The 21,765-nt window shown below is 40.3% G+C and overlaps 1 protein-coding gene across 5 annotated transcripts in view; it reads left to right on the top strand.

Moving 5' to 3' along the window:
* The window catches only part of NBEA (neurobeachin), an 858,254-nt gene that overhangs the window by 261,809 nt on the left and 574,680 nt on the right, over positions 1–21,765 (top strand). For all 5 annotated transcript variants that reach the window (XM_048847621.2, XM_048847613.2, XM_048847638.2 and 2 more), the window contains 2 exons: positions 848–981; positions 11,665–11,773. In XM_048847621.2, the coding sequence (XP_048703578.1) occupies positions 848–981; positions 11,665–11,773 (243 nt within the window). The remainder of the gene's footprint in view (positions 1–847; positions 982–11,664; positions 11,774–21,765) is intronic.

Below are 21,765 nucleotides of genomic sequence, written 5' to 3' on the forward strand. Positions count from 1 at the left end.
TCCTCTGGAATGGTGGCTGAAGCATGAAAGGACACATTAATCTTTAGCGCATCTGGCATGTAAATATATTGTGACACCGGCTACAACAGTGCCATACGAACACCTGTTCTCACTTTCAGGTGACATTGTGAACAAGAAGCGGGCAGCATTATCTCCTGAAAATGTAAATAAACGTGTTTCTCTGAACGATTGGCTGACCAAGAAATAGGACTGAGTAGGCTCTAAAGTTTTACATTATTTTATTTTTGAATGCAGTTTTTTTGTACATAATTTTACATTTGTAAGTTCAACTTTCATGATAGTATTTCAGTTCACCTCATACAAGTACTGTATTGCAATCTCTATTTGTTTTTTTTACAGTGCACATATTTGTAATAAAAAAAATATAAGGTGAGCAGCGCACACTTTGTATTCTGTGTTGTAATTGAAATAATATATTTGAAAATGTAGAAAACATCCAAAACTATTTAAATAAATAGTATTCTAATATTGTTTAACAATGCGATTAATTGTGCTTAATTTTTTTTAACTGCTCGACAGTCCTAATTTTTAATAACACCTTTTGTGGCAAAATGGCCACAGGGACCTTACAGTATACATTACTTGTAAAGACTGTGTGTGAAACATAACTTTTTGGTGTTTTACATATTTGGATGGCTTGAAGTTATGAAAAGAGATTATCTTTATAGCATTTAGACTAAATTGACAGAAAATAAAAAGCACAGTAAATCTTTTGTCTTTGAAGTGCCACTAGTGACTAATTTTTAGTTATTAGACATTTATGGTACAATGTGATAATGGCAAATACAAACTAACATTGAGAACCTTTCTTTGTTTTTTAATATAGGATGTGAAAGCTATAGTAACCCACTCAATTCACAGTGCAATTCATTCGATTGGAGGGATTCAGGTTCTTTTTCCTCTCTTTGCCCAGTTAGACAATCGACAACTAAATGACAGTCAAATGGAAACAACTGTCTGGTAAGCTTATTACAAGCAATTTACATAAAGTATGCTAGCAGTGTTTTTCTTTCTCTTGTGGTAATTTGGTTAATATAAATGCTGTGACTTGTGTGCACTCTTCTTTATGTTTTCGTGCTAGAAACAGAAACTTTTTAAATGGTGTTTACCACTGACTTCTGTTTTTCCCTGGAAGTGCTCCACCCCTTCCCTGTCCCTTCCCCCGAGGCCCCACCCTCGCTCCGCCTCTTCCCATCCCTGCTCCAATCCCTCTCCCAAAGCCCCCGGCACTTGCTGCTCTCCGCCCTCCCCCAGCTGCCAAACAGCTGTGACTGGTGGGTGCTGAGCACCCACTATTTTTTTCCCATGGGTGTGAGAGTCCCAGAGCACCCAGAGTTGGCACCTAAAGCATTTACCGTGGTACTGTATAATATCGTGCTGAAGAATGCTTTTAAAGTAAAGGAAATTCCATAGGAAAATGAAACTAATGTGGTTCAATCTACCAGGGGTGCACGTACAAATATGTATATTTTGTTATTGGCGTAGATCTTGCTTAATTAAAATTCTCCTTTAGTTGGTGTACTATCCCAAATTAACAAAGGGCATGGCTGTGGTGAATAAATCTGTTGGAGAAGACTGCACATGCTGCATCAGGATAGAGATGGGGACCCTGGTCTATTAGCCATAGGCACAGCTCTGAGTTATCCAGAATGATGGTTGTGGCTCAGTGCATATCATTGGTGTTGAAGGGCTTCAGCTGTTTGTCAGATCTGTGCTGTCTGACTAAGTGTACTTTGAGAATTGTCTCTGTGTTTCCCCAGGTGTAAGATATGTACAAAGGGCATGCTAATCTTTAAGAATCTTCTAGAAAACAGTGTCTTTCTGGGTGGGTAGGAGCACTCCCTCCTATGGATTTCATAGAATCATAGAGTATCAGCATTGGAAGGGACCTCAGGAGGTCATCTAGTCCAACTCCCTGCTCAAAGCAGGACCGATCCCCAATTAAATCATCCCAGCCAGGGCTTTGTCAAGCTTGACCTTAAAAACTTCTAAGGAAGGAGATTCCACCACCTCCCTAGGTAACGCATTCCAGTGTTTCACCCCCCTACTAGTGAAAAAGTTTTTCCTAATATCCAACCTAAATCTCCACCACTGCAACTTGAGACCATTACTCCTTGTTCTGTCATCTGCTACCACTGAGAACAGTCTAGAGCCATCCTCTTGGGAACCCCCTTTCAGGTAGTTGAAAGCAGCTATCAAATCCCCCCTCGTTCTTCTCTTCCGTAGACTAAACATCCCCAGATTTGAATGTTTAGAGTCTGCACAAGGGCTGTACAACTCAAACCTCTTTCCAGGGATAGTCATTGGCATAGGGGCCTTCTTCCCCTGCTGAGAACATTGGCCAGTTTTTTTAAAATCAACAATGCAGAAGTGTAAAATGCTTGGTTTGAAGTAACTGAAGGGAGTATGCATTTATCTGTGAACTTAATAGCATTGAAATAAACAAAATGACGCATTCTAGTTTTAGGAAGCTTTATATATGACAAAACCACTTTATATTAAACTTGTTTTGTAGACTGTAAAATAATAAATTGCCCTGACTCTTCTGTTTGAAGCACTTAAGTGAGATTATAGTGTGTATTTTAGAAAACCCTCTTTCACTCTGTGGTTTCCCTATTGAAAACACTAAATCCAATTTAAAATGCACATAGCCGTTTATGGAGTTCGTGGAACTTTAACGAGAAAGATATTTGCTCTACTTGAATAAGGCAATAAATTCCTTTTTTTAAAGATATTGACGTTCTTATTGAATCAGATTATTTAATTTCTAATCAGAATCTGGAACCCGTCACACTAAACACTATGCAAACATACTGTACCAAGATGCAGTCCTTTTTCTGAATACCACATAATAAAAAAGATACAAACAGATGACAGATTGCGGAAAGAGATGGAACAAAAATGATCAAGCTGGTGATTGTTACACACTGTAAATCCAATGATTATCTTTTTATTTTACTTTCTTATGGGATAGAGGTGGAACGAGGATTATGGTAGGATAGTGGAGTTAAAATAAACAAGGATGTAGGAAAATGAAAGAAAGGGGAGAAGGGACATTGAGGAGAAGGGGAAAGGTGCTGGGGGGAAGGATGTGGAGGCATAGACATTAGGGAGACTAAGGCTTGCTGTGTGGAAGTATTGTGATGGAGAGGAGAGGATCCTTTAACTATATAATTTTTGTTAACTTTCCTTCTTTTCTATTTTGTAAAGTTTAGCTTTTTGCTATTTTTTCAAAATTTTATAATTGATTTTTCTTAATTCAATTTTTTAATCTTTGCCTATTTTCTGTTTAAACATAAATGTAATCATTACCTTGTCTGTCCTATGTAAATTTATAAAGAGAGATTATTACAATATGTTTTAACAAAATAGCATTCCAGTTCTTTCAAACAAAACAGTTAAGCTCCATCTTCATAAAAAGCAATTAGGCCAGAACATAAAATGTATTATCTCCCTGCAGAAAGTAAGTCCAAATGACTTTTGATGTCACAAGGTCAGTTGGTTTGTGAAGACCGGCTACTATTGCTGTCACCTCTCTCTCTGGGTGGGGGGCAAATTGGGTGACTCTTTCGTAAGTGGACCCCTAGAATAACTGTGATATCTCTTGCCTTTTATGTGGCTGGGAGGCCTGATGCTCCAAAATAAATATTGTAGGCTTCCAACCTTTTTTCCCTTTTATTTTCTCAAAGAATCAAAATCTGTTTAATGAATTCAAGTCTCTTGAAATGTGTTTTTCTAGATTTAAAGGGCTGTGTAAAGATTTATGGTCCCAACAAGGTGCCTACATTAAATTTTATTCTCTTTGACATGCTGATACCTTAATTTCCTCCAAAATGATAGATTTAGTATATAAAAAAATTACTGTGTTGGGCAACCCCATGGCCTGCTGATATTCTTGCTGAGTTTGTTGTTATCCTATAGCTCTGTCTTGTTTGTTCCATTCCAGCAGGCCAAGTAATGAAATATCCAACAATCTTGCTGTCTAAACACTGTAGAGATTCTTGTACTTATCTGCTTGGAGAAGAGAGCAGCAGAACAACGTGATCTGCAGTCTACACTAAACTTAGTTGTTGGTCTAATTTTAGACCATCCATCCTTGTGTCCCTTTCAGAAGGGGGAACTTGGATGCTAACAATTTCTTCTTTTCCTCTTGCTTCCCAAAGATAGTAGTTTTTGTAGAAAATTCTGCAGCTTCAGTCAGAGATATTTATCTAACAACAAGAGAGGTATTATACCTACATGTGTATACATGCTGCAGATCCTTTTGATAATGTATATTGGGATTACAATATCAGAGGATTAACATTGTTCAGCAGTGGTCTTATATTTGTGTCACTGTTGGTATTAATGCAGGTGTACTTCTCATCTCATCTGACATTAATATTGATTTGACAGTGTATGAAGTGTAATCTTCTATGCTAACTCAATTCCTGTGCAAATCGTAGGTGACACATGCTAATTCAGATGATTTTTCTGGTTTTGCTGATAATGATTCAGTACATCTGGAGAAAAATCCTGAAAGAAGTAAGAGGATTTAAATTGTTTGGTAGACCAGATTAGAGTTAAAGCATTTAGAAGCAAAATAAGACTGGGACCCAATCTTTCATACACTTATTCTAGAAATGACAATCCAGGATTACAGACTACATACTTTAGACAGAGGAAATCAAGAAGAATCAGAAAGATGATATCACATATGTAGGAAGTAAATACAATAACTAAAGCTGTTAACATTTTCAAAATACTGATTTTAGACAAAGTAGAGATTAAATTGTTTCAAAAAAATAAAATAAAATTCATCCCCTTTTTCAACCACCTCTAGTAATAGCATTTTTCTGTATTTTTAGCTGTCAGTCCAGATTGAAAGGATGTTGTCTGCCTCTTGAGAGAGAAGTGTGAATGAAAAAAAATGACAGCCTTGCATCCATGTTTCTGTTCTTTCTTTATCTCCACCTCTGAATAGTTTTCAGTGTCTGCCTTGCCTTCATCAATCAAATACCTTGCAGTATCAGTTTTCTGAGTAACAGCCGTGTTAGTCTGTATTTGCAAAAAGAAAAGGAGTACTTGTGGCACCTTAGAGACTAACCAATTTATTTGAGCATAAGCTTTCGTGAGCTACAGCTCATTTCATCGGATGCAGTTGATAGACTTCCACTCCATACAGCTAAATGCAGTGCCTTGCATAATGACAGGTTTCAGAGTAACAGCCGTGTTAGTCTGTATTCGCAAAAAGAAAAGGAAAAGCTTATGCTCAAATAAATTGGTTAGTCTCTAAGGTGCCACAAGTACTCCTTTTCTTTTTGCAATATCAGGGATTTTTCTAGTCTTTTTGTGTTTGTTTTTTCTTTGTTCCTATCTTCAGTTTGAAGTTATATCTCATGTATTGGATAGCTGAATTTAGGCTCACAGGAAGAACAAAATGGGGAGGATTGAAGATAGTTTGCATGTCAAACTTTTACCATAGGTTTCTTTCTTTTAATCTGCTAGTTTACAGCAACACTGTTAAGAGCACACTTGTTCTGATCTGGGTAATATGTTCCGCTCATTGATGTGGTAATGGAAATAATGAGACACGCACACGGCAGTATGATTAAATATGGAGGCCAGAACTTTATTTATAACTATTACCTTTCCTGGGGTAACCACCCCAAAGTACCTGACAGGGTTGTTCCATTGCATCAGAGCCCTTCATATTTTATGACTAACGTGTTTTAGAAGGCATGATTAAATCTGAACAAGTCTATTTCATTAGCTGAACAAAAGGATGCTTCCAGATATGCACAGCAGGATGACTTCAACTTTAGAGTCCTGATACAATTCTATTTTGCACTCTGTAAGTGGGTAATTTTCCCAACCTGCACTACAAACACAATCAACACAGTAAGTAAGGTCCAAATAAGACCTCTTCCTGTGGTTTGATCTTATTAACGAAGAAATGAACAATACGGTAATGAAGATCAGCTTAAACTGTCTCCCTCTGGCATGATTACTTCTAAAGTGATGAGTCACCTACTTCAGTGAGTCAGCAAAACTCATTTAACCCTTTCCAAACAGCAACGACTCTTGTTGAAAAAGTGAGCTGTTACAGGCTTCTACCGGTTTGTTACCTTCTTTATAATTATCCCCAAATCACAGACGTTCATCAATATTGTATTTGTCAGTGGATTGGAAAAGTTAATTCCAGGTAGTTTAGTAAATTTCTTTGTCAAAACTGAACACAGCTTTTAGGTGTAGGACTATATATATTTTTCGTTTATATTAATTTTCTCTCTTTATGTCTAGCAAATACTAGTGAATATATTAACTTTTGATACAATAGATCAGTTGGTGCTTTTGTGTCCTCTGGGTATTATGAAATGTGAATGGGATCAGTTTTTAATGAATCCTCTCTGAAGTTAATACAGAATGTTGCAGTTTTCCATCTTTCCACATCTCCTGCTCAATGTACATGTCACGCTGCTAGTGGAGACTGTGAGACCTTTGTAACAGCACTTCCTTCTGTTTCCATCAAACCTAACTTCGATAATTTTCTTACATCCAACTGCCTAAATTATGTACAGTCTCAGGGGACAGTTAGCTAACTTAAATGTGTGTAGGAAATGCTGGTGGGCAGGGGAAAAATAGAAGAATTTAGGCACAACATGACTTTTCTCTATTAAGGAGTATTTTCTGTTTTGTCTCAATGGCACACCCTCTCAAGCTGTTATAGAATCAATGTCCATAGAATCTCTGAAAGCAACAGTGGCCAAAGTTTCTTTTAGCATCTTTGGTTGATTTGTGGACTTAAAACTCTCCCTCACTAATACAGACCGTGCCATGTTTATCCATTGCTTCATTATCTCTGCAATGCATTATTATTACAAACTTCCCCTCTACTTCCCTCCCCGCCCAGATTTCTATTGAAGCATTTGTTGTTTGAAATGAATAAATGATGTGTCTGTTAGGTGATTTGGTTTGTAAGAGACATAGTGAAATTTCAGCCCATTTAGGAGCCAATTCTCCAATTAATCAAGTGTTTTGGATCCATAAAGCAATAATAAATTGCTCTCAAAGGGGGAAACAACATTCATTTTAGATTTCAGAGTAACAGCCGTGTTAGTCTGTATTCGCAAAAAGAAAAGGAGTAAATTGGTTAGTCTCTAAGGTGCCACAAGTACTCCTATTCATTTTAGAGTTTATTAAAAAGAGTTGCCTATTGTTCATTGATTCTCTCAGTCTAGACCATACAGCTGGGATCTTCAAATGTTACAAATGAATTGTCTTTATACGTGAACATGTTTCGGAGTCTCTGACTAGGCAACTTGAAGGAACTATACAAGAAGCTATTTTGATTGAATTACATGTCACAAGCAAGGTTATTGCTTTTTTTGTTTTTTAAGAATGAGCATTCTCACATTCTGGAATTATGAAGCCAATTATCCAAAATCTGTTCTTTTTACGACTGTAAGCTATCAAACTATCCATCTTCTGTTCAAAGGGTGGAATTGCTAAGTAGCTTTTCAGAAAAGATTTCAACAGAAAATGATTTACACACAATAGGGATTAATATTAAATCATGTTTCTGAATGAAGGAGATCAGTTTATAGAGAAGTTAGATAATTAATGTACTGACTTTGTAATGCATGTGCCAAAACAAATTATGTTGTGCCTAAATTATATAGGAAAAATAGCCAACAAGTGCAAGTATAAGGAATATTTTTGTCTCCCTGTTGAGCCCAAAAGTTATTCCCATAGCACATACATTTTCTGATAAATAGCTTTTAATCAGAAGGGTGAAGATTTCTTACCCTTCCAAGAGTACGCTCATTGGCAAATTTGTGAAAAAAAAGTTTGTAGTAGATTATTAATGTAACCAGTTCAGGTATTTATCATGATAAAGTACATATAATCCCTGAGAGACTATCATCTCCATTACTTGCTAATTCTAGAATAAGAGATGTAGCATCATCCATTGAAAAGTGTGGCAATTTTGTGCTGTGGATTGAAAAGTACTGCTGGAAACATATTCTGATGTCCTGAGATCACCACATTTTTCATCAGAAATTACAGTATCTGTTTTCTTCTGTATTCGTTTACATGCATACTTGCCACTGTGTATATCCTATATTTTAGCTGTTGTGCAGGCAACCTGATGTGTTCTAGATGGGACATGGTATAGAGGAGATGTAGGAATGGGCTGAAGTATCCTTTATATTTGCCTTTGTATCTAAGGGAGTTGGAAATAGGCAAGAATGGAGAGAAATTTCATATGGCAGTGCACAGAATTTTGCAGGTTTAATGTGATCCCTGCAGCAATCCAGTGCATTTTGGTTACTGGTAAGTTTGTTAAATTCTGTTTGAAAAATCTTCATCTTGGAAGATGGCCTTCTAAACAATATTACTTCCATTATGTCAACAGTAACCATTTTTAAAGCTTCTTTAGGGGCCTAATCCTCTGATGAGATGATCCTTACCTTCTCGAACAAGACCCTTAGAATTTAGTGTCAGAGAGAGTGATTACTTGTTTCTTCTAGTACTATCTATATGCTTGGTTGGGAAGTCCGTCTCAATAGATGTTAAAGTGGAACTTACGGGTTGGGGGGGGGCAGGGTTTGAAAGGAAGTAACTTTCAGATTTGTGTAATTGTTAGATTCTTCAGGTGGGCAGATTAAACTTTCTGTAGTTTCTGTAAAACATACATGTTAAATAATGTACAGTGTATAAAAGAGGAGAGGCCTGTCTCCGTCCTCTTTTCTTTTTAATTAATATTTTGTACAGGAGCTCTTATTTAATGTAGTCTCTCTCTTTCTCAAGCCAATGACTAATAGGTGTATGCAAGACTTCCACAACAAACTCAGGCCAAGCATGTAATTTTTCTGTCCTTTCCTTTAATCATTTCATTTCTATGCTGTATGTGTAATGGCAGTTTAAAAGCAAGTATTTGTGAAGTGACTTTACAGATCTTTCTTATATCATTTGAGATGTTAGGCACCCCTTAATAACTCTGTGTTCTGTTTAGTAATATACATAAACCATTTTTTCTCTAGTTATGTTTAACTGTGAGGCTAAATGTAGTCAATTCTGTTGTGTCTTATACAGTATTTCCCCCAAATTTCTTGATGGTTATATCTTTAGGTGAATGTGAGATGGCTCTGTTTAACCTCTAATTTCTCTGGTACTTGTCATTTTCATTATTTTAGGTTTGCAGTGGCCCATTAACATGTTCTCTCTCAAAGATTTGATTATACTCTATATGGTACTAATGGCTTTCCCCTATAAAATACCATATCCATTAATTGTGGTGGTTGTGGTATATATTTATATTACGGTAGTGCTGAGAGGCCTCATATGAGACTACGGCCCCATTGTTCTAATGACAGTATGAATATACAGTAAGAGTAAGTCTTTATCAGTGAGCTTACAGTCAATATAGACAAGACAAACAAATGGTTAGAGGAAAAGAGAAGTGAAGTAACTTTGCCCAGGATCACATAGTAGGTCACTGGCAGAACTGGGAAAAACCCAAGTATTCTGAATCGCAGTTTAGCCCCATATGAAATAGTCCATCAACCATTATAATTTCTTATAATAATTTCTAATTTTTATATCAATCCTATTCATGATTATAATTCTAGGACCTAATCTCACAATGATTTATGCTTTTCCTTAACTTTGCACACATAGTGAGCAGTCCTGTTGAAGTAAAGGGGACTATTCACAGTGCATGGTATTAAGTACAGTATAAAATCTATGCAGGATTGGTATAGTAGGTTGTGAATAGGTTAAACAATTATATTTCTAAATGTAGGTCAATCTGAAATGTTGTATATGTCATTTTTATGCAAAACACATTTTGCCTCACCTGAGCTTCTAGAGAGTAAAGTTGTTCGTTATAGATATACTTAATAAAATACAGTGCTTTTCTATCAGGATAAAATATAAAGCTGATAAATTTAACCTGATTTGAAATGAATGACAGTTATGATAGACTGATTTCATTAAAAGATTTTGTAATCGGACATTGTCTGTGTTCTTTACTCCTGACAATTCATAGAGAATAGTGTGTGTGGTTTTATACTGATTATTGTGACCATACAATAATAAAGCAAGACAAGACACTATATCCTGTTCACAGCATACATTCTGACTACACTGTGTACTTTCATCTCAGCGCTGCTCCCCAGGAATACTGCTTCCTGTTTCCCTCATCATGTTGATAATTTTTTTGGTGCTAACCAGGATTACCTGGTCTCAAAATGTATTCAGAAATAAAAAGTTGTGTTTGAGGAGGAGTAGAACCTTTGGCTGGTTAGTTTCTTTCAGTAACATTTAAATTTGAAAAGTGTAGGGTTGATATTTTCTTTAATTCATTCTTCCACAGTTGCTAGTACACAAATTAATTTTCCAGGGAGAATTCTTGTAACAAACTAAATATATGGAGACAAATAGATATTTTTCCTGTATTTTTTTGTTACTTTCTTTTTAAGGCCCCTACCTTTGATACACTACAGTTCATTTGCAACCATCCTACAGCTCTCTGGCTTATTTAAAAAATCATCCTGTGAAAAAAATGTGCTCCTCTTTTTAATCTCTGCCATGAGTTCCTATTTTCCCCCTTCTTTGTACTTCTGAGCAATAGGTGAATGCATTTCTTTCCCTTCCTCTGACCCCACCTCATTAATGCATTTCTTTTCCTTGCTATGTTGCTCTGACCCAGCTTTGTTAATTGATTTTTCTTCCTCTCAATTAATTGATTTCTCATAAATCCCTCTGTCTATCACCCCGGGTCCTCACAATATATATTTTCACCTTTTTTTGGCAAGTCTGTCTTCTATATTCTTTCCCATCTTTTCTTCTGTTCCTTCAAATAGTAGACTTTTGTGACCACTTTTTTTGTCTCTCTGTCCCAGCTAAGCACCTCATTCACAGAGAGGGGCTGAGCACTACTGGCCTGGAGGCTGGTTTCCTTGATTTTCCTGGACTGGTCTCTTCTTTACACTTCTCCCAACAGGTGAAACTGATCTTTAGCCTATACTAAGGTGCAAATTGAACCCTGTTGTGTGGCCAGATATTGATGTCTGGACTCTGTCCTCAGGGTTGTTAGGGAGGAAATATGAAGGAAACACTCAACACCACTGCTCCATTGTGCTCTGTTCTGGATAGTATTGCCTGCGTGAATACATATCATCTTTAGTAGAACCATAGAGACTGGAATGGTGTATAGCGGCCACAAGTTTGGTCTGAAATTTACAAGATTTCTCTTGATTTTAAAGTTTAAAAGATTGCTGAGACAACCCCCTGTCTACACCAATCTAGCTCTGTCAGCTAGATCTTACTCATCAGTTCCTGCCTCATCCAACTGCCCAAGACTTTGTTAGCAAGTTCTGGAAGTGGGTGTTTAAAACCTGAGGCAGTCCTGGCCAAAGTAGGAGATACATAGATGATCACCACTCCCAGTTGGAATATGATCGAAAAGTAATGTAATATGTGAATAATTGACTAAAAACTATTCAGCATAAAGTGTGAAATTTCTCATCTCATACTTTATTTTTAAGTTCACTTTAAGCCTGTTTCTTCTCACTTAATAACTGATGACTAGTGAAAACACAAAAGATTGCTTTTAGAACATTTTAAATCTGATTAATGCCTGTACTTTACATGCAGTGCCACCCTTTTGGCTTTTCTGGTCGAACTTCTTAAGAGTTCAGTAGCCATGCAAGAACAAATGCTGGGTGGAAAAGGCTTTTTAGTCATTGGCTACCTCCTTGAAAAGGTAAGTCTTACTAATATTATTCTTAGTATTAATACTATCATTCTGAAAATCTAGCTGACTATTTTCAGTCCTGTATTTTTGTGGTACTAGCCTTTTAGTTCCCTGTGTTAGTAAGTATCTAGGAAGTTCTGTAATTTGACTATTTTATATGCTGTTTACAGGATGCTTTTCTTCTTTTTCGGCCTGGTAGTTCACGTCCTATACTAATGTTTAGAAATCCCTTTTCTCTTTCCTCATATTTATTAGTAACTTCCCTTTAAGCTTAGATAAGTCTTACCCCTCAAACCCTGTGTAAAACTGGAAAGCCAAGTTTAAACATAGTGGGCACTCTTTAAAAGTTCCTCCAGTTATTTTTCTAATTCCATTTTATTTATACATACAATCCACATTAAAAGGAGTAACTATCTCCTCTTCTAGGCATCCCTGAAAATTCCTTAAATATACAGTTTTGAATAGACAAATGCTGTAATGTCCCTTCAACCATTAATTAACAAAACAACAATAATAAAGAATGGGCTACCATCAAGAGCAGTCTCCTTCCAAAGTCTTCCCATTCCTTCATATCTAGGAAAAACAAATGAGTCTTGCATCATGTCCTGAAGTTCACTAAGCTTGGGTTATTTATGATTGGATGAGGAGTGAATCCGAAACCTGAGGAGTTCTTGTCAAATGAGCTTCACCAGCTTCCTCCTTGACTCAGGAAGGAATGGACATTCTCTACCAGTATGGACCTAGTACTTGTCTACAAGTAGTTGCCAACCAAGAAGAACATATCATCCAAACCCATGCTGTTGGAACAAATGATCCCAACACCTCCAAGCAGAGATGTAACATTTTTTTCCCTCCAGAACGTACCTTGCTCCCATGGTGTCAGATAGTTCAGACCAAATTCTTGCAATTTAGTCCACAGAGTAATTTCCCCCATAATGGAAATATTTGTACCAGCAGCCAAGTGGAGACAGTTTAGAGTAGCCAAGGTGTTCACCACTTGAAACAAAATCGCTGACAGTTAGTAGATGCTGTCATGGAGCAAAATAAATGGAAACATTCTTTCCTTGTACTGCCAAAGCACAAGACTTTAAAAACACCTTAATGAGCCCTAGTCTTGGAACCACTAGCATTGTAGTCACCCTACTGCCTATTCCAGTTACTGTAAACTTAGGTGACCTATGATGAAGGTGTGAAAGAGGAAACTTAGGAAAATTCATTGACAGTTGGGGACAAAATGTGCTATAAAATTCCCTCAAATCATAAATGTGGGTCTCTTAATATAACAGTATTTTCACATTAAGCCTCCTGAAAATTTACTGGTTCCATTGGTTTCTGAGGGTGGACCATCAAAAATGGCTTATCACCTTAGGAGAAGTGAGTTCCAACGTGAAATTCAAAGAAGGCAATGACTGATCTATAAGGGTATAATTTCCACCTTCTTTTCCATTCTGAGCATGAGATCAAGTTTGACCAGCTGCATGAGTTGAGCTGACAAACATCTGCAATAGTGCTATCAGTGCCAGGATGGCCACATACACACTTTATTTTAGATAGGATAACTTTTTTTTTTTTAAGACTGACTACAAATCCTCATGTTTCAGGGCATCTGCAAATCACTAAGTGATTAAGTTTATGAAAGCGGCAAAGAGTCCTGTGGCACCTTATAGACTAACAGACATATTGGAGCATAAGCTTTCGTGGGTAAATACCTACTTCGTCGGACTCTTTGCCACTTTTACAGATCCAGACTAACACAGCTACCCCTCTGATACTTAAGTTTCTGAACAAACTTCTCTTAAGAGCATTTTATTCATAATTCAGTTGCTTTCCTTGCCAGATGGCTTCTGTACTGTAGAAGGCTGTGCAAGGTTACTAAAACACTGGGAAGCCTCTGGAAGAATGATAAAACTCAATTTGTTTAGTCCCTTTGGAAGTTACTTTTATTTTAAGTATGATGATCTAGGCCTACAAGAGTGCAATAGGTTTCTGAAAGGCGTTTAAAGGATATTCCAAAACACACAAGACACAGGGTGAATTGGGTCCCTCTTCTGGAACACTCAGAGAATTAATAAGGTTTGTTGCTCCTTTAAAGAGACAAAAGCACAACAGCTTATTGTCTCAACTGGAGTTAACAGTCATTTCAATTAAAAACAAAACAAGTTCATTAACAAAAGTGAGAGGTTTTAAGTGAGTTCAAGTACAAGGGATAAAGACAAAATGGTTACAAGCAAATAAAAGTAAAATGAGCTTTCTAGTGGCTATGCATTGTAGCTCAAAAAGCTACAGCCTTGGTTCAAGGCAGATTTTGCACCAATCTTTTTCTTTCCAGCCATGGCTGACTTTCTCTGTTAGGACCGTCCACAGAAGTATGAGGTGCTGGTTTCCTTTGTCTTCCTAGGTGAAAGATCTTAGCCTAAGCAGATTTCTCACCTATATTCAGTTCCCAGAGAGGTTATTCTCCTTGGCTGAAGGACTTATCTTTCTCAGCGTGCAAGAGCTCTTGCCCCTTGTGTCTGTTCAGCGTTGGATGCCAAGATAGCTGCTTCTTTCTCCTTATATTTTCCCAAACTCACTTTTGTCCTCAGACTCAGTATGACCTCATGCTGTTCTTCCCTTTCTGTGGACTTCCCAACCCCCTGATGATTTGTATGTAAATAAGGGGCTTCCATTGTTTTGATTCCACAGTACTACCTTCCCTCCTGACTGGGGGAGAACCTGTTTCTCTCTGTGTTTGGTCACAGAGTTTAAACCATAATATCAAATAACCATATTTTCTCATATAGTGTTAATGCATACATGCCACAATAATATTAATTACCAGGGTATCATTAGCTTTCAGAAAAGACCTGACTTGATGGACTTTTATAATACAGTAACATTTTATATGATCAGTTGAGTCAACTACTTATCATTCAGTGTTCAGACCCTGTCTCTATATAGTCCAGTAAACCACTGAAATATATTCTCAGATAAAGTTCCTTTGCCTGTTCTAGAAAGAGAACATGTGGTCTGGTAAAGATTTCATGCTGGTTCCTCCTCTGCTGGTGATAGATGAGTCATTACCTCCTCCCCTTGTTAGCTTGATGGCTTTGTTTACCTTTTATGTAAATACATCACCTTTGTCTCTGCCTGACAACCAGGCTAGTCAGACAAACAAACACCACATGCCTTTGCTAAGGCAGACTGTGCTTATGCATTGCTTGCCAAACAAATGTTAAGAACATAATTCTAGCACATACCCATAACTCGTTGCACACGTCACATAAGAATGGACATGCTGGCTCAGACCAAAGGTCCATCTAGCCCAGTATCCTGTCTTCCAACAGTGGCCAATGCAGGGGCCCCAAAGGGAATGAACAGAACAGGCAGTGATCAAGTGATCCATCCCCTGTCGCCCATTCCTAGCTTCTGGCAAACAGAGGCTAAGAATGTACATATGTACATCATAAAAGGATATTAATGATTAGTGAGTTATTAGTTTTGCAGTGATATATTACATGGCATCTTTTGGGTACATATCATTACAACAGTGTGTTAGATGTAGTGAGTATGTCAGGCTTGACCAGAGGTGCTAACACAGAATAGTGAATCACCAATGGGCCTCTGTGTCACACCTACATCTAGCTAACCTCAACCCTATTTCCTTATCTAATCAAACCCTTAGGAATATTTGGCTTCTTTAATAAATCCATGTGTGGGTATTTTTTGTTTTGAAAACCTTACTGTAAAAGCCCTCGTGAACATTTCAATGGGGAAATAGTGGAGGCAGTTATAGTCTCATTCTATCATTTTCTTAACCTTTGTCTAATATGAATTTAGTAAGTACATTTTCACTTTCTGGTTCATTTATAAAATTATTAAAATACACATTTAATTTCATAATCATTTAGAAATGCTTCATTCTTCCCTTACTTGTAAATCAGAAGGCCTTGCCATAGTTCAGGTCTAAATGTGCCTTATAGGACAGCGAGTCCCTACCCTTCTCCCCCCATTCACTTCTCGGGTGGCAGATCCGACGTAACAAATGATGGTGAACAAGCCTCACCATGAGACTAAGAAGCATGGCCATGGGCATAAGGGCAGGTGCCCATCCAGGAATGCCCACAAATGCTACATCACCTCCCCGAACTGTCATGTGTGTACCCGGCTGCCCCAGCTCCTAAGCTGCTCTGGATGAAGTGTAAAGAGAAACACAAACAGGACCCGCTGGTAAAATGCCAGCTCTGATCCCTGCACTGCCGGTGTCATCTACGTCAGCTGGACCCTTGGCATTGTTTTGCGAGGCCCCTTGCAGTCCTAACCACATGGCCCCACTGTTGTCTGCTAAGGAGCTGCTTCTCGCTTACCCAGGCTCCCCCCTGCTTTTAAGACCACCAGACTCCTTCGTCCTACCTTCTCCAGGGGATGAACCCTTACTGCTTGTACCAGAGCCCCCAACGGTACTGATGGCTCCACCATTCTCAGCACCATCCTTCAAGTCTGAAGGTTTCTTGGAACCAGACCCCTCTTCTCTTCATTCCCCCCCCCCTCCCGCTCAAAATCCAGACTCAGGACTCACCCCTTGGTTTATGACCCTTCTGCAGAGCAGTGGTATGCAGACCTCTGGTGCCTGGGGACTCTTACTGTTCGCTCGATTGCCACCCTGCCACTCCTACTAGACCCACCCCGCTCCGTACATGGCTTCCTACCACTTGCCCCATTGGTGTATGTGGAGGAGGAAGGAGAGGAGGAACTGGTACCGCCGGTTCCCATGATGCCTCTTCCTCCCCTGAAGAGGCGATCATCGATCATCCCAAATTCCCTCTCCTCACCTGATGACCACTGCCAGTACCAAGAGCTTTTACAGTGTATGGCAATGGACCTTGCACTCCCATTGGAGAAGGTCCAGGACACCCGACACCAATTGCTGGATATCCTATAACCCCACAGACTGGCAAGAACTGCTCTCCCCATCAACAATGCTATCTTGCATCTGGCTCAAATGGTGTGGCACACTCCTGCTTCCTGTGCCTCCACCCCTAAACGGGCTATAGAGTTTCCAAGGGTGTAGAGTTTCTCTTCAGCCACCCTCCCCCAAACTCCCTCATGGTCCATGCCATTGTGGAGTGAGGCTGACAGCACCTTCAAAAATAAACCTCCCTCACTGCCAGACAAAGCAGCTAAAAAGTTGGACCTGCTCGGCCACAAGACCTACTCCTCCGCGTGCCTCCAGTTCAGGATTGCTAATTACCAGGCTGTCCTGGCAAAATATGATTTCAAGAACTATACTAAATTAGCAGAGTTTAAAGATTTCCACCCTCTGGACTGATAGCAGCAATTCCAGGCGCTCCTTGATGCGAGCCACCTGATCGCCGAGGTGGGTCTTCAGGCTGCCATGGACGCGACTGCCATGGCCTCCTGCTCACTTGCTACTGGAGTGGTGTTGCAGAAGGACTCCTGGCTGCAATACTCTGGCTTCCCCAAAGAGGTCCAGATCACGACAGAGGACCTGCCATTTGCCCAAAAGCTCTTCAGCAAAAAAGACTGAAGAATCCTTGCACTCGCTCAAGGACTCCTGCATCACACTCTGGTCCCTGGGAGTTTATACTCTGGCTCTAAGATGTAGACAGCAACTGTACCGTCCTTGCATGCAGGCCCCCTATTCATATGGTCGCTGTCAGCAGGAAGCACCATGTCGCCAACAGTGATCCCAGAGACCATGCTACCCAGCCTCCGCCACAGTCACCTTCTCAGATCCACCCCCACCCCCAGCAGCTGGCCAAGCACCAGTTTTGATATTTATGTCACGATCTGTGACCCCCTCTCTACTCGTCCCGTGCTGCACCATTCTGCACCTCAGAGAGCTCAACAACTTTGTTCAAAAATCCGTGTTCTGTATGGTGACACGCTAGTCGATTTATCCCATCCCCTTCCCCTACAAAGCCTGGTTTATGGATCTCTACATGAAAGATGCCTATTTCCACATCGATATTCACCCAGCCTATCGAAAGTTTCTGATTCCAAGTTGAGCCCAGCCACTACCAGTTCGGGGTGCTGCCTTTTGGCATAGCAGTGGCTCCATGAATCTTCACCAAAGTGTTCTCTGTCATAGTTGCATGCATGCGCCATTTTGGCTAATCCATCTTCCCTTACCTGGATGACTGGCTCCTTGTTGAGTGCTCCCACCAGACCCTCTTATCCGCCATCCATGCCCTCCATGCTCTCCTTGCGTCTCTTGTCATTTGTATCAACATGGAGAAATCAGTTCTCATGTACCCAGACCATTGCTTTCATTGGAGCATGACTGTACTCTGTTGCCGCACAAGCCTTCCTGCCGATGGACCACTTTGCCCCCTCATGACCCTAATCACAGATCTTCACCACAAGCCCCAGGTCACATTCTGCTACTCTCTCTTATGGCCACATGGCAGCGTGTACCCTTAGTGACACCACACTTACCTTCACATGTGTTGCCTGCAACTCTGGCTCCTCTCCATCTACCAACCAAACACAGAGCAGCTAGACAACAAAGTCCTGATCTCACAGCTGGTATTGACATCCTTCACCTGGTGGACTGACCCTTCAAAGTCCTGATAGGTGTGCACTTCACCCCTCCCACACCACGAGACATAACAGATGCCTCTCTTGCAGGTTGGGGAGCTCACCTGGACTGTCACATGGCACAGGGAGTGTGGATGCCTCAAGAGGCCAAGATGCACATAAATGTCCTATAGTTGAGGGCTGTCCGCCTCGCCTGCCTTGCATTCCTCCCCCTCGTCCAAACAAAGCTCATCCAATTACTCTCCAACAACACTGCAGCAGTGATTTACGTCAGCAAACAGGGAGGTGCCAGGTCTTTGTTCAGAGTCCATTCACCTATGGACCTGGTGCATCAAACACCAGGTCATGCTGTAAGCCACATACCTCCCAGGCACCCAAACTCCCTCATGGACACATTCAGCAGAATGTGCTATATGAGCCACGGATCGGAATTGCACAACACCACATTCCAATTCCTCTTCCATGAGTGGGGCATCTCATGTTGGGACCTTTTTTGCCACTTGTGAGAACCACAAATTTCCACTCTATTGCTCCAGAGGGGTGGTGGGAGATGACTCACAGGGCAACACCCATCTCCTTCCCCTCCTCCTGCAAGTCCTCTGCAAGATTCATCAGGATCAAGCAAGGGTGATACTCGTAGCCCCATTTTGGCCATGCCAGTGCTGGTTCATGGACCTCCTGAACCTGTCTGCCCGCATACTGCTCTGCCTCCCCACACAGCTGGATCTCCTCATTTCAAGACCAGGGCCAGCTCCAGCATCCCAGTCCCAGCCCTCTTCACCTCGCAGCTTTGTTTTTTGAAGGGAGCTCAAGCTCTGGCAAGATCTGCTCCATCCCAGTGCATTGTATCCTTACCCAAAGCAGAAGAACATCCACCATAGCCTGCTAGCAAGTGAAATCAAAGTGCTTCACCTTCCGGGCACACCACCAGCAATACCCACTCACGACAATATCCGTACCTATTCTCTTGGACTGCCTTTTCTTGAACTCAAGATTTTGGGTCTAGCCCTCAGCTCCAGATGAATCCACCTGGTGGCATTCAGTGCATTCCTTCACCCAATGGATGGCATTTCTGTGTTTACACGCCTTACCACAGTCTGTACTCTAAAGGGCCTGCTACACACCTTCCCATCAGTACAAAAACTCACACTCTTGTGGGACCTTAATTTTGTTCTCACCGCTCTCAGAAAACCACCCTTTGAACTCCTGGTGATGTCCTTCCTTTTACATTTCTTCATGAAAGTAATTTTCTTAGTGACCATTATCTTGGCTAGATAGGTTAGTGAACTAGTGGCCATGATGGCTGAGCCCCCATATACCATATTCCACAAAGACGAAAGTGTCCTTGCATCTACACCCTAAATTACTTTTGAAGGTGGTGCCTGAGTTCCACCTCAATCAGTGTACACACCTCCCAGTTTTCTACCCCAAACCCTACGCCTCAACTGCGGACAGACTCCTCCACTCCCTTGATGTCTTCAACAAACGGCTGACTTCCGATCGTCGTCATAACTCTTTGTTAGCAATTGCCAAATGATGCAAGGACCATACCCTCTCCTTGCAACTCATTTCAAAATGGGTCTCTAGGTGCGTCCAGGAATGCTACACGTTCAGCAACATGAGGCGACCTTATGTCATCACGACGCACTCTACCCAGGCTCAAGCAGCCATGTCACCCGTGCCCATTTTCACCTCACATTACACCATCGCCCATGCAGCAGCAGCAGTGGACGCAGCAATAGGGCAAGCTGTATTGCACTCAGCACTTTCACCCACATCCTCGCACTCACCCTCCACACTGATCACTGCTCGCCACTCACCCACATTTGGAATCCATATAGGGACCATCATTTGAAGGAGAAGAGGAGGTTACTTACCTGTAACTGGAGGTTCTTCGAGATGTGTGGTCCCTATTTGGATTCCAATATCTGCCCTCCTTCTCCTCTGCTTCAGACCGGAATGCTCAGCAGTAAGATGGGCAATGGAGGGGCATCAACCCACATGGCCTATTATAACCTTGGATGGAAGCATGAGGTGATGCATGACACATGCAGGTTTATGGACCCTGCTATGAAACCTTCCGGCACATGGCGCACATGTGCACCCACATTTAGGATTCAAATAGGGATCACACATCTTGAAGAACTTCCAGTTACAGGTAAGTAACCTCCTTTTTTACTTCCCTAGTAAATGTTCCTGTCAAACTTGCAGCTATAGGAGATGAATTATTATTATTGATTTCTCATCTAGCCTCACTGTTCTTATTGTAGATTTCTCTCCACTTACATGCATATGACTGAATAGAATAGAGAGGTGAATGGAGAGAGATTCTTTTCTGACTTGCGCATCAAATGAACTCTTATCTATGTGTCAGTTGCAAAATGTTTTTACTGGTGGTGATGCGTTATTCCCACTCTCCCTACCCCCTGATTTGTGATCAAGATGTTGACCCTTGCCTCCAGTTGGCCCATGCATGATGCTAGCCCCCATAGCCCACTTGTTAAATTTTCAAACACCTTTATGCTTCCTCCCATTCTGCCCCTCATACTTCTGAGGAGCTCCCCAAAAACCTGCACAAAGCTACCTGATTATCTACATTAAAAACTCTAATTTGCCATAATGCCTACAAAATAATAGACAACCGTTAGGCTGCTGGTGTGCTGTGGCCACTGCCTATCATCAATATTGTCTGATTGTTTCCTTTATACTCCCTTGTCTGTCCCTGTGTCTCTCTGTCTGTTATCTTCTGTCTTATACTTAGATTGTAAGCTGTTTTGGGCAGGGGCCATCTTTTTGTTTTGTGTTCATACAGTGTCTAGCACAATGGAGTCATGGTCCATGACTAGGCCTCCTAAGGTGTGTTTACACAACATTTTGAAGCAAGCCTCCAATACTGAGTTGATAGACTGGGGCTAGTGGGCTTGTGCCAGCACTCTTAAACATAGTTAGAGCTTTGAAATTGCAGCTCAGGCTCTGAAGCCCACCCCACTCTCAAGTCTTTAGAGGCGAGCTCCAGAGCCTTACTCCATAATGCTGTGTAGACATACCTCTAGGTGCTACAATAATACAAATGAAGAAGAAAGAACCTATCTTAAGTCTCAGATCTCAGGCTGAGTTGCAGCATTAACAATTAGAAAAAAAAATTTTACTTGTTAACTGAGAAAATCTGGTATATTCCTTAATAGTACATAGAGCATTAAAAATAACTGATACCCTTATGATGGCATTGTGTTGCTGCTCAACACTATTGGTTTCTCTTGTTTACTAAAACAATCAAACAAACAAAAACATGTAAAATGGATCTACATGTCATAACACTTCAAGTGAGAAAATTGCACTTCATCCATGATTTTACACTGTATGCTATGAAACTGAAGGCTTCTTTAAATAAAAAGATAGTAAGAAAAAAATCAGAACTCAAACTACTCTATAGGTTTAAAAACAAAAACCTGCTTTCTCAG

The sequence above is a fragment of the Caretta caretta genome, chromosome 1, assembly GCF_965140235.1.
Source record: "Caretta caretta isolate rCarCar2 chromosome 1, rCarCar1.hap1, whole genome shotgun sequence".
NCBI lineage: Eukaryota > Metazoa > Chordata > Testudines > Cheloniidae > Caretta > Caretta caretta.